Raw genomic sequence first — 13675 nt, 5'->3', positions numbered from 1 at the left:
ATCCTGTCAGTGCAGTGATGGATATTCTAACTGATGTGGAAACTCTCATGTCTTCCTCTCAATCATCCTCTTCTGTTGATTTTGGGGCTACATCTTGGCTTAGGTTTGTCTGTTGTTCTGTGTTTCACCTCAAGCAGTAAATGTCTCAATCAGCCTGAATTTGGGGGGAAAAAAGGGTAGGAAAATTGCAATTGGTTCATCAAACCTGCTCCATCACATCATGGTACAACTTGCACCAGCCATCTACACCCACTTCTGCCACCCCACCCCCCACCAACTGGGCAAAAACTGTAGCTTTAGCAATCTCCAGGAGACTATGGTGATATATCCACCTACCTTCTATTCACAGACATTTGGCCAGCAGGACAGCAGCAAATCCACACTCATTGCACAGATTGGCATCTCTGTCACATCTCCCTGGCATTTAACTTTACATTTGAATAACTTTTTTTTATTCTTTAATGGTGCTTCAGCATCACTGGCCAGGCCAACATTTATTGCCCATCTCTAAAATGTATTACACTGATGCCTACTTGTCCTTGCCTGAATCAACTTTATATTTACATGTAACTTGTTAATTCAGTAATGGAGCTCCTTAATAACATCTACCACTGTTTTTCTGCTCCTGCAGAAATTACTCCTTCTGATTCCTTGCTAAGGTTGTGTCTGATAATCTTGTGAACTCCCTTCCTACCCCATTTCTATGGTGATGGTACAGTTACCAGCTTAAGGAAAAATTAACCTCACTAGGTCACTTACCTCTTCCAAAACCTATGTTAATGTTACCTTAAGGAAATTTAGTTTCTTGTTGTGACGAGCACTTTCCTACATTGACTTTTGTACTACCTTGTCTTATAGATACTGTTATGATTAATATTCCTCTGAACTTTCTTTCCCTCCTTGCTTTTCAAGCTGCAGCTGCAATACCCTAATCACACCTTCTTGTTTTATTCCGCCTTGGCTCAACGGTACGACTATTGCTTCTTGAGCAGAAGGTTGTGAGCTCAAGTTGCACTCCAGAGACTTGAGCACAAAATCTAGGCTGACACTCTCGTGACAAATGTATGCACAAATTGGCTACAGTTCCTACATTACAGCAGTGACTACACTTCAAAGTACTTTTTTCTAATTCTCACTGTGCTGAAATGAACGCTCATTGTAAAGCCTTCACCTTATAGGCATTTTTCCTCAAACATTGAAGTTGCTTACCTAACTCACTATTTCTTTCCCCCTACCAATTTTAATAACCGTGCATTTATATAGCACCTATAATGTAGAAAAAATCCCAAGGCACTTTGACATTGAGTTACATTAGGATATATTAGTAAAGGTGAAGTAGGTTACCAGGAGTATCTTGAGAGGGAGCTAAAGAGGTTTAGGAAAGGAATTCCAGAGTTTGGATCCCAGACAGCTGCTAGTGGTAGAGTGAAAAACATCAGGGATGCACAAGAGGCCAGAATTGGAGGAATGCAGAGATCTCAGTGGGCTGGAGATGGTTACAGACATAGGGAGAGATGAGGCCATGAAGCGATTTGAGGGAAAAAGGATGTGAATTTTAAAATCAAGTTCTTGCCAGAACAGGAACCAATGTAGGTAAATGAAGACAGGGGTGATGGGTGAACTTGGTTTAAAATGGGTATTAGGCAACAGAGCTTGTTATATAGGCTGGAAGTTGGGAATCCACCCAGGACAGTATTGGAATACAGTGAAGTCCTGTCATTTGCGGGGGTTACGTTCCCCTGCAAACGGCGAAATTGCAAAGGGGGAGCTTGTTTTTGAATGGGATTCAATCACATAGGTTCCAGCCATGCAAGGCAGTATGGGACTCTCCAGCAAAAATGTGGTATAGTGTCTGTGTAGGACAGACGGTGGGTGGGGGGGACCTCTGAGCAATACATCGGTGAAGATTTAAAATTGAATAGAGCTGTTATTGTAGCTCGGGACCCAGCAATTCTGACATTTCCGGGTTACTCCCTTCATTCGGGCTACAGTTCAGCTGAAACCATTTCAATCTCTGCTCCGTTATGGCTGCCGTCTCCCCAGGAGAAGAGGGAGAGAGAGAGAAGAAATTGTGGATAAGTGAGTATTGCTCACATGATGGGCAATGCTGTGCGCAGGTAAGTAAAAACATGAGCAAGGAGGTCGCAAATGGCGGGACTTTACTGTAGTCAGTAGCATGTAGATGAAAATTGGGAGGGTTTTATAGTCCAAGTAACTAATCATTGCTCTGGATTTATACTTTGCTTTCAAACATTGTGGTATCCCGTCTTTGGGCTTTTCTGATTTTTAAAAATTTTCTTTTAATAAGCAGCTAGTGATGGGGCAGTCTTACCAAAGTAGGAGCAAAAGAAGATCTGACAAATGGGCTAGGGAATAGCAAGTGGATTTTAATGTGGATAAATGTAATATAATGCATATGTGCTGAAAGATCACGCCTGTAAGGAAAGGTGGAAAAGGACTTGTGTTATTAAGCAATTATTGCAAAAATGTTTCGAGTCAATAACTTTGTGACAAATGCTTCATGATCAAGTGTTTTACTGCAAGTCGATGCAGATTGTACTAATCTTTTATAGTTCACTGCTGAGCCCAGATTTGGGATACTGCATTTTTAAAAATTCTTTTCACAGGATATGGGCTTCGCTGGCTCGGCCAGCTTTTTTATTGCCCATCCCTAATTGCCCTTGAGAAGGTGGTGCTGAGTTGACTTCTTGAACTGCTGCAGACCATGTGGTGTAGGTACACCCACAGTGCTGTTAGGAAGGGAGTTCCAGGATTTTGACCCAGTGACAGTGAAGGAATAGCAATATAGTTCCAAGTCAGGATGGTGTGTGGCTTGGAGGGGAACTTGCAGCTGATGGCCTTGTCCTTCTAGGTGGTAGAGATTGTGGGGTTGTACAGCCTGTTAATAAAAGGATATCAGTTTTCCATTTTAGGGATTTTACACTAGATATACGGGTCCTTGCCTCTCATTAGACCTGACTCGCATCTGAGGAAGAACTGTCAATCAAATCCACCACCTCAATAAGATGTCTACCTCCAGGATGTTAATCACCTTGGATGTTTGACTCAAATGGAGTGCCTTTATTCAGTGATATGTACCAAATCCTTTGAATAATCTGTTAAATTGTTCTATGGCAGCAAACCATGCAGAAGGACTATGGAATTAAGCATGTGGTTGCCTTGCCCCAAAGTAAAAAGAGAAAATCAACTTATGTTTAATGTGTATTCTCTGAAAAGGAGCTTGTAGTTACACATTTTAACCTTGTGTACTAAGAGCCAAGAAAGAGGAATAAAGTAACACACGATAGACAAAATGATTTAATTTTGTTATAATGTTGAAAAAGGAAAGATGGATTGAACTTACTTTCTTTGGAGAAATATTGGGAAGAATGTGGTCGAGGTCTTAAAAATGTTTTTACAATTTTAAATGAAAGATGCAGATGGAAGGAAGCTATTTGTAGGAACAAGAATAAGACATTGTGCCTGTCCCACCATTGTCAGATCATGGATGATTTATGACTTAACTCCATATACCTGCTTTTGCTCCATATACTTTATACCTTGGTTAACAGAAATCAATCAATCTCAGATTTAAAATAAGCAAGTGACTCAGGGCAGAGCTTAGTGCCATCTCCCGTGGCCAGAGGGCGGGGGCATTTAATTGTGCGGGAAGATGGTGGGGACTTGTAGATGGCTTACCTACCCTGCTGCCAATTAATGCCTGCTTAAGGGCCTCATCCCATTGTCACTAGTATTCACCCAGTAGCAGATGAGGGACTTGCCATGCGGAAGCCGGAAAAACAAACCATGTCGGGGTTGCTTGGGGGCTTTCAGGGGTTGTCCCTCATTCAAAGGCACTCAGTGCCTGAACGAGAGACCTAACATTAGGGGAGGTGGGGGGGTTGGCCCGCTGAGAGCTACAACCCTGCCCTTGCTGCTGATCCACCCTCCCCATGCCCCTCCTGCCATCACTCACCTCTAGCCTGGGTCTCTTGGAGACCCTGGGCCTCAGCTGGGTGTATTTCTGGCAGTAGCCATCGGCTCATTGGTGCTGCTGCTGAGCTATTAAAACCTATCAACCTCTGGCTGGCAGCTGTCAGCGGGCAGGACCTCCACCCCTGTGATCATTGAACTCGGGGAAGGCCCACCGCTGCCCACTTAATGTGGCTGGCCTTCCTGAAGAGGTGACAGGGCTCTCCAGCTGGCAGCCAAGCCCCCACCCCCAACCCATACCCCAGATACCAGATACTAACTCCAGAATCAACTGCCATTTGTGGAAGAGTGTTCCAAACTTCTGCCACCCTTGTGTAGAATTGTTTTGTGACTTCACTCATGAAATGTCTGGCTCTAATTTTCTGGGCTATGTTCCCTGAGCCTAGATTCCCTGACCAGTGGAAGTAGGTAGAGAAAAACTATCACATCCCCTTAGTATCTCAAAACTTCAATCAAGTCATTTCTTAACCTTCTAAGCTCTAAATATAACCCTAGTTTGTGTAACCTTTCCTCATATCTGGACTCCAGGAGTTACATTATATAATTCTTGTAAAGCTATGCTATACTCCTTCAAAGGCCATATATCGATCCTAACGTCTGGTGCCCAAAACTAAACACAGTACTCCCAGATATGGTCTAACCAGGGTTTTGTACAGCTTTAGCGTTATTTCTAACCATTTGTATAAAGAGTAACATTCCATTAACAATTTTGATTCTTTTTTGTACCTATCCATGACATTAATGATGTACATACCCTACCCCTAACAAAGTCACTTTGGACTTCCACTGCTTCTGATTTTTCACCACTTCAGAAGTACTCTGATCAATCCTTTTGTGGTCCAAAGTGGATGACCTCACAACTGCCATATATTGAAATATATTTGCCACAGTTTGAATCATTCATACATTAATTCCTCCAGACTTTATGCTTCAATCTGCACGGCTTACAATGCAGCCTATCTTTATGTCATGGACAGACTTGGATATGTGGTTCTCTATTCCATCAGCTAAGTAATTAAAAGTACACTGAACAGGTGATGCCCAATACAGATGAGATGTTGCTGTTCACATTCTGGTAATTTTAGAATCAACAAATTATCCCTTCTGTCTGTCTCCTACTGCTCAGCCAATCTCCTAACCAGGTCAATAATTTGCCCTCAATTCCAACTTTTGTTAGCAGGCTTTTATGAGGGACTTTGTCCAAATGCCTTTTGAAAGTTCATATCAATAACATCCGTAGATATTGCCCTAACCATAACTTTAATCACCTCTTCAAAAATTTCAATCAGGTTTGTCAGGCTTGGCATACCCAATGTAAATTGATACTGGTTTACTCTGCTGAGTTTAAAATTTTCCATATGTTCAGTCATTTGATCCTTAATTATAGACTTACTATTTCCCACCAACAGATGGCTAACTGACCTATAATCCTCTAGTTTCACACTCTGTTCCTTAAATTCAACTTACACACACAACTAGAAAACATAGGTTCAATATTAACCAGTTTAAAGCCAGTTTTAGCTTGGAGAGCTGTGGTGATTAGAGATTTGTGGGCTAGGTATCTTAAAGTAATTAAAGCTATATTATTTGATATTCTCCGCTAACTCCATCTAACTCCTGCTCAGTGTCTGATGCCTCTCGTGATGAACTTTGGTAAGTTTCACTAAATAAAGGCAGTTATTGTAACTCTTTTAAAGGCAACTGGATAAATAATTAGTTTGAAATCAAGTTAAAAGGTTTATAAATCAGCACAGGATCATGCTTTCCTGTATGGCTTTGTTTTTTGTTCTGTTCCAAACCAGGGTTCACTGGGGACCATTTTTAACGCGTCACCGCAATTTTCAGCTCTGCAATGGAATTGGGTGTCTATCAAATCTAAATATCAAGATTTCCCATTTAAATCACATAAAAGGATCTGGCAGTTGATACCGAACTGGTTTAATATGTATCTGTTTGTATAATGACATGAAATAGCATCTTGACACAATCCCGGACAAACTAAATAGAACCTGTAAAAGCAGGTCAAAATTCTAAATCAGCAGCATTATAGAATAACAAAGGTTGGATCCATTATGCAATGTACCACCAACTACAGAAGAAACACATATATGTAACCACTAACATGTGCATAAGGTAAACTGTCATTAGCATCTGTTGATAGTAAGAAGGATGAAGTTGCTGGTGCCTGTAGAATAAAGAACATCAGAGCTAGAGCCTCATATTTGATAGTCATATAATCATAGAGGCACAGTCATTACAACACAGAAGGAGCCGTTGGGCCCATCTAGTCCATGTTGGCTCTCTGAACAATCCAATCAGCCTCACTCCCCTGCTTTACCCCTGTAGCCGTGTAAGTTTATTTTGCTCATGTGCCCATCCAATTTCCTTTGAAATCATTCATTGTGTCCGCTTCCACCACTGTCATAGGCAGTTAATTCCAGGTCTTTACCATTTGCTGTGTAAAAAGGTTGTTCTTCAAATCCCCCTCACATCTCTTGCCCACAACCTTATATCTGTGTATTCTAATCCTTGTACGATCAGGTAATGGGAACAGCTTTTCTTTGTCTACCTTATCTAAATCTGTCATAAAATTGTACACCTCTATCAAACCTCCCTTCAATCTCCTTTTCTCCAGGGAACACAACCCCAGTTTCTCCAACCTAATCTTGTAGCTAAAATCCTTCATCCCTGGAATCTTTCTGAATTCCTATAGCTGTTGCAGGTTTATTTCTTTGAAATTATTACATAGGGCGCTGAACAGTTTGAAATTTTCTTTCAGACATGGTTGGGCTGAATCATTGTCCTCCATCCGACTTCCCTATGTGAAATATATCTGCCCACATGCGTAAGTACTGTTCAACTTGTGTGAAATTTGTTGATGAATGCCTTTTATTTTTAAAGTGTTAATCTGGAACATTGAATTGTTAATGACACTCGTGAAGAGCAAAGTAGCTTATAAAGCTTGGTGGTAGGATTGTAAAAATGCCTTGTTACGTTTGCCCTTGTTATTACTTGCCCTGCTAGTAAACAGAATTGACAGAGCCTGGCAATCATATAACAGCTGTGGCTTGTTTGTCGAGAAATGTGAAATGTTTTTGAGCTGAAGTCCGGTATGCTCAAAACCAGGTTATATGATTCTGCAGAAAGATGAATGACTTTCAACTCTACACTGGTTTTAACCCCAACAGTTTTAATTATTTCCCCTATTTTCCCCTTTCCTGACCCCTCCTAAGCATATTGATAACTTGCTTGGGTTACAGAGCCACATATTGAGTAGCTCAAGAAGACCTGTTCTTTGTGTGACCCTCGACAGTAGATGATGGCAAATTATTCAGTTACAGGACGCATCACAGCCAGGCCTGATCCTGTTCTGCCAGGATATTGACACATATGCATTTCCAGTATGTATCACAGTTGGGTGGTGAAAAGCTGCCCTTTTTTCCCTACCTAACCCAGGGTAATTCCTAGCACTTGCTGCCACGTCCTTGAAATGAGCTAATTCAGCATGGTCCAAATGGCTTGCTTAATCACCCTGAGCCAGCTGAGATCTTAGAGGATCTTTAAAAAATTCTACATTGTGCATAAAAATATATTGTAGTATTCTTTAATACTCAAAAAATCAATGAAATATGAATAAGGAAGCAGCATCTATTTGAAGTTAACTATTGCACCTAAATTGTATTGAAATGTGCATTAATTTGAAGTTAGCTGGTACTACATTTGAGAGAGAATTCCTGGATTGAATTTAATTATATTCTTTTATTTATTCAGGCCAAAGATCCCGGTGCAATTGAATAGGTCTATACCCATGCCATCATGGTGAGTTTGCCGGATTTAATTTTCTCCTTTTATGACTTGTTAGCTCCTCTCCCCTTTCTTCCACCTGCCACCCACCACCCCCACCCCGAAACACACCCCAGCCCCCAAAACACACATCCTAATTCTCCCAGGCTTTCTAACCTTGCTTCACTTGAATACTGCACTTGGCCTTGACTCCTTACTTGGAACATCACAGGTGATCACTATACAGGTGATCACTGTATAGTAATCAGGAACAGAATCACTGCACCTTTGAGTAGAAATTAAAATTTGTTTTGTGTAAATAAGAAAGAAACTGAAAAATTGAAATTAAAACAAATGCTGAAAGCTCCATGCAGATCAACCCACCACCATAAAGAGAAAAAAGACAAAGTAACCTTTCAAGTGTATTTATTCAGTATTGTCTCATGAGGTAATCACCCCTAACTCATTGCCACTGCTGATCACTGAGCAACATTGGAGATGCTTTTTGCCATTTGTAATTCAAGCATTCTTAAAGCAGAGTACAAATCACTATTTTCACTATTTAACTAAGCCATAACTTTATTTTGCTTAATCACACATTATAATTGAGAGTACAAGAATTTCCATTCTCTTCTGTTTGAAAGGTTTGACTTGGCAGGATTAAATCCAGAAGATGCAGAAGATGAAACTGGTATAAAGAAAGCTTCTGACTGCAGTAAGTCTCCATTCCTGTGTCCAAATCCTTTTTATTCCTGCAGCAATTAGGACCAGTTGAGCACTTTGCTTTAAACATACAACACCTTGTATTTGTATTTATATATCATCTCTTAACAGAGAAATTTCCCACAACACTTCAGAAGCGTTGAGTGTCCAGCCAAAGACAGCATGATCAGGGAGGGTGACCTTATGCTTATTGAAAGAGTAGTCTTTAAGAATGTTATTAAAGAAAGCACCGTTTGAGATGCAGAGGGTTCACAAGGAGAATTCCAAAGGTTGCAAAGACCTAGTTTGTGAGTGAGCAGACAATTTCTTTTACTGTATTTAACTTAAAGGCATGGCAGGGCACCTCAGTCCCGTGTTATGTACCGCCTGCAACATGTGGGAAGTCCTAGAGGTTGCTTGCACTCTGACTGATCACGCTCGAGAACTATTTTTCTGTGTTGGAAAACGGTGAGAGTGACGGTTCCTCTGGGGAGTGCAGCCACGGTCAAGCACTATGAGCGGCTCAGCTGCACAGGGAGGGAGGAAAAAGAGGGGAAGAGCAATAGTAGGAGACTCGATAGTAAAGGGAACAGACAGGCGTTTTTGCGGCCGTAGATGTGATTCCAAGATGGTATGTTGTCTCCCTGGCGCCAGTGCTCTTTTTTTGTTTTTCAGTTCTACCCATTTGGCATCATTTGAGGAGCCTTCTAAAATGTCATCCCTCCTTACTGCTGTAATTGATTCCTTGATCGATGTTGCATTACCTCCTCCTCTTTTACCTCCTTCCCTGTCTCGCCTGAAGACCCCATATCCTGGAATATTGAGCTGCAGGGCATTCTAAAGGGGTAGGGTAAACAGGGATCGTGGTACATATTGGTACCAACGACATTGGTAGGAAGAGGGATGAGGTCCTGCAAGCAGAATTCAAGGAGCTAGGAAGCAGATTAAAAAAACAGGACCTCAAAGGTAGTAATCTCTGGATTACTTCCAATACCATGCGCTAGTGAGTATAGAAATAGGAGGTTAGCCCAGATGAATGCATGACTGGAGAGATGGTGCTGGAGGGAGGACTTTAGATTTCTGGGACATTGGGACCATTTCTGGGGAGGGTGGGACCTGTACAAGGCGGATGGGTTGCACCTGGACCGGAATGGGCGGAGAGGGTTGGGTGGGTGGGATCCTGAGAGGAGGTTCAAGGGTGATGCACAGCCAAAGTAGAAGAGAAAGCAAGTGAGTCTGGAAGGCATAGAAATTATAGGCCAGTTAAGACACAAGGGAGTTTGGTGAGGTTGAATGGCATTTTAATGCAAAGACAAAAACAGAATTACCTGGAAAAACTCAGCAGATCTGGCAGCTTCGGCGGAGAAGAAAAAAGTTGACGTTTCGAGTCCTCATGACCCTTCAACAGAACTGAGTGAATATTGGAAGAGGGGTGAAATATAAGCTGGTTTGGGGTGGAGGGGGAGGGGAAGTGGGGTGGGGGTATGGTTGTAGGGACAAGCAAGCAGTGATAGGAGCAGATAATCAAAAGATGTCACAGACAAAGGAACAAAGAGGTGTTGAAGGTGGTCATATTATCTAAACGAATGTGCTAATTTAGAATGGATGGCAGGGCACTCAAGGTACAGCTCTTGTGGGGATGGGATGGAAAGACTAGCAGGGCATACAAGATTTATAAATAATGGAAATAGATGGGAAAAGAAAAATCTATATAAATTATTGGAAAAAACAAAAGGAAGGGGGATGAAACGGAATGGGGGTGGGGATGGAGGAGGGAGTTCAAGATCTAAAGTTGTTGAATTCAATAATCAGTCCAGAAGGCTGTTAAGTGCCTAGTTGGAAGATGAGGTGTTGTTTCTTCAATTTGCGTTGGGCTTCACTGGAACAATACAGCAAGCCAAGGACAGACATGTGGGCAAGAGAGCAGGGTGGAGGGAGCAACAGGGAGGTTTGGGTCTTTCTTGTGGATAGACCACAGGTGTTCTGCAAAGCGGTCGCCCAGTTTACGTTTGGATTCTCCAATGTAGAGGAGACCGCATTGGGAGCAACGAATGCAGTAGACTAAGTTGGGGGAAATGCAAGTGAAATGCTGCTTCACTTGAAAGGAGTGTTTGGGCCCTTGGATGGTGAGGAGAGAGGAAGTGAAGGGGCAGGTGTTGCATCTTTTGTATGGGCGTGGGGAGGTGCCATAGGTAGGGGTTGAGGATTAGGGTGTGATGGAGGAGCGGACCAGGGTGTCCCGGAGGGAACGATCCCTATGGAATGCCGCCGGGGGGGTGAAGGGAAGATGTGTTTGGTGGTGGCATCATGTTGGAGTTGGCGGAAATGGCAGAGGATGATCCTTTGAATGCGGAGGCTGGTGGGGTGATAAGTGAGGACAACGGGGACCCTATCATGTTTCTGGGAGGGAGGAGAAGGCGTGAGGGTGGATGCGCGGGAGATGGGCCGGACACGGTTGAGGCCCCTGTCAACGACCGTGGATGGAAAACCTTGGTTAAGGAAGGAGTCGGACATGTCAGAAGAACTGTTTTTGAAGGTAGCATCATCGGAACAGATGCGATGGAGGCGAAGGAACTGAGAGAATGGGATGGAGTCCTTACAGGAAGCGGGGTGTGAGGAGCTGTAGTCGAGGTAGCTGTGGGAGTCGGTAGGCTTGTAATGGATATTGGTGGACAGTCTATCACCAGAGATTGAGACAGAGCGGTCAAGGAAGGGAAGGGAAGTGTCAGAGATGGACCATGTGAAAATGATGGAGGGGTGGAGATTGGAAGCAAAATTAATAAATTTTTCCAAGTCCCGACGAGAGCATGAAGCAGCACCGAAGTAATCATCGATGTACTGGAGAAAGAGTTGTGGGCGGGGGCCGGAGTAGGACTGCAACAAGGAATGTTCCACATACCCCATAAAGAGACAGGCATAGCTTGGGCCCATGCAGGTACCCATAGCCACACCTTTTATTTGGCAGAAGTGAGAGGAGGTAAAGGAGAAATTGTTCAGTGTGAGAACAAGTTCAGCCAGACGGAGGAGAGTAGTGGTGGATGGGGATTGTCCAGGCCTCTGTTCGAGGAAGAAGCTAAGAGCCCTCAGACCATCCTGGTGGGGGATGGAGGTGTAGCGGGATTGGATGTCCATGGTGAAGAGGAAGCGGTTGGGGCCAGGGAACTGGAAATTGTTGATGTGACGTAAGGTGTCAGAGGAATCATGGATGTAGGTGGGAAGGGACTGGACAAGGGGAGAGAGAAGGGAGTCAAGATAACGAGAAATGGGGCAGGAGCAAGCTGACACGATCGGTCTACCGGGACAGTTCTGTTTGTGGATTTTGGGTAGGAGGTAGAAGTGGGCCGTCCGATTCCTTGACCTCTCTCTCAATTTCTGGTGATAAACTGTCCACCAGTATCCATTACAAGCCTACCGACTCCCACAGCTACCTCGACTACAGCTCCTCACACCCCGCTTCCTGTAAGGACTCCATCCCATTCTCTCAGTTCCTTCGCCTCCGTCGCATCTGTTCTGATGATGCTACCTTCAAAAACAGTTCCTCCTCCTTCCTTAACCGAGCTTTTCCACCCACGGTCATTGACAGGGCATTCAACTGTGTCCTGCCCATCTCCCACGCATCCGCCCTCAAGCCTTCTCCTCCTTCCCAGAAACATGATTGGGTCCCCCTTGTCCTCACTTATCACCCCACCAGCCTCCGCATTCAAAGGATCATCCTCCGCCATTTCCGCCAACTCCAACTTGATGCCACCACCAAACACATCTTCCCTTCACCCCCCCCGGCGGCATTCCATAGGGATCGTTCCCACCGGGACACCCTGGTCCACTCCTCCATCACCCCCTAATCCTCAACCCCTACCTATGGCACCTCCCCTGCCCACGCAAAAGATGCAACACCTGCCCCTTCACTTCCTCTCTCCTCACTGTCCAAGGGCCCAAGCACACCTCTCAAGTGAACAGCATTTCCCCCAACTTAGTCTACTGCATTCGTTGATCCCAATGCGGTCTCCTCTACATTGGAGAGACCAAACCTAAACTGGGCGACCGCTTTGCAGAACACCTGCGGTCTGTCCGCAAGAAAGACCCAAACCTCCCTGTTGCTTGCCATTTTAACACTCCACCCTACTCTCTTGCCCACACGTGTCTCCTTGGCTTGCTGCATTGTTCCAGTGAAGCCCAACGCAAACTGGAGGAACAGCACCTCATCTTCCGACTAGGCACTTTACAGCCTTCCGGACTGAATAATGAATGCAACAACTTTAGATCTTGAACTTCCTCCTCCATCCCCACCCCCTTTCTGTTTCTTCCCCCTTCCTTTTGTTTTTTCCAATAATTTATATAGATTTTTCTTTTCCCACCTATTTCCATTATTTTTAAATCTTGTATGCCCTGCTAGTCTTTCCACCCCACCCCCACAAGAGCTGTACCTTGAGTGCCCTGCCATCCATTCTTAATTAGCACATTCGTTTAGATAATATCACCACCTTCAACACCTCTGTTCCTTTGTCTGTGACATCTTTTGATTATCTGCTCCTATCACTGCTTGCTTGTCCCTACAACCACACCCCACCGCACCTCCCACCCCCACCTTAAACCAGCTTATATTTCTCCTAATATTCACTCAGTTCTGTTGAAGGGTCATGAGGACTCGAAACGTCAACTCTTTTCTTCTCCGCCGAAGCTGCTAGACCTGCTGAGTTTTTCCAGGTAATTCTGTTTTCGTTTTGGGTTTCCAGCATCCGCAGTTTTTTGTTTTTATTTTAATGCAAGGAGCCTGACGAATAAGGCAAATGAATTGAGGGCACAAATTAATACATGGAAGAATTATGTCATTGTTGTCACATAGACACAGTTGAGTAATGGGCAGGATTGGCAGCTCATATTCCAGGATATAGGGTCTTCAGGCGAGACAAGGAAGGCGGTAAAAGAGGAGCGCGTGTTGCAACATTGATCAAGGAATCAATTTCAGCAGTAAGGGGGGATGAAATCTTAGAAGGCTCCTCAAATGAAACCATATGGATAGAACTGAAAAACAAAAAAGGAGCAATCACATTGCTGGGAGTGTACTATAGGCCCCCAAACAGTCAGAGAGAAATAGAAGAGCAGATATGTAGGCAAATTTCAGAGAAGTGTAAAAATAATAGGTTAGTAATTGTGCGGGGGTTTCAACTTCCCCAACATTAACTGGGTTACTCATAGT

General features: G+C 43.7%; 1 protein-coding gene across 3 annotated transcripts in view; it reads left to right on the top strand.

Annotated features, from left to right (window-relative positions):
• The window catches only part of lypla2 (lysophospholipase 2), a 44022-nt gene that overhangs the window by 17634 nt on the left and 12713 nt on the right, over positions 1–13675 (top strand). For all 3 annotated transcript variants that reach the window (XM_041212450.1, XM_041212449.1, XM_041212448.1), the window contains exons 4-6: positions 6773–6838; positions 7765–7812; positions 8421–8491. In XM_041212450.1, coding sequence (XP_041068384.1) covers positions 6773–6838; positions 7765–7812; positions 8421–8491 — 185 coding nt within the window. The remainder of the gene's footprint in view (positions 1–6772; positions 6839–7764; positions 7813–8420; positions 8492–13675) is intronic.

Source organism: Carcharodon carcharias, chromosome 19, assembly GCF_017639515.1.
Source record: "Carcharodon carcharias isolate sCarCar2 chromosome 19, sCarCar2.pri, whole genome shotgun sequence".
NCBI classification, from domain to species: Eukaryota; Metazoa; Chordata; class Chondrichthyes; order Lamniformes; family Lamnidae; genus Carcharodon; species Carcharodon carcharias.
The sequence above is the reverse complement of the archived record's forward strand: the minus strand, read 5'-3'. Positions and strand labels throughout refer to the sequence as shown.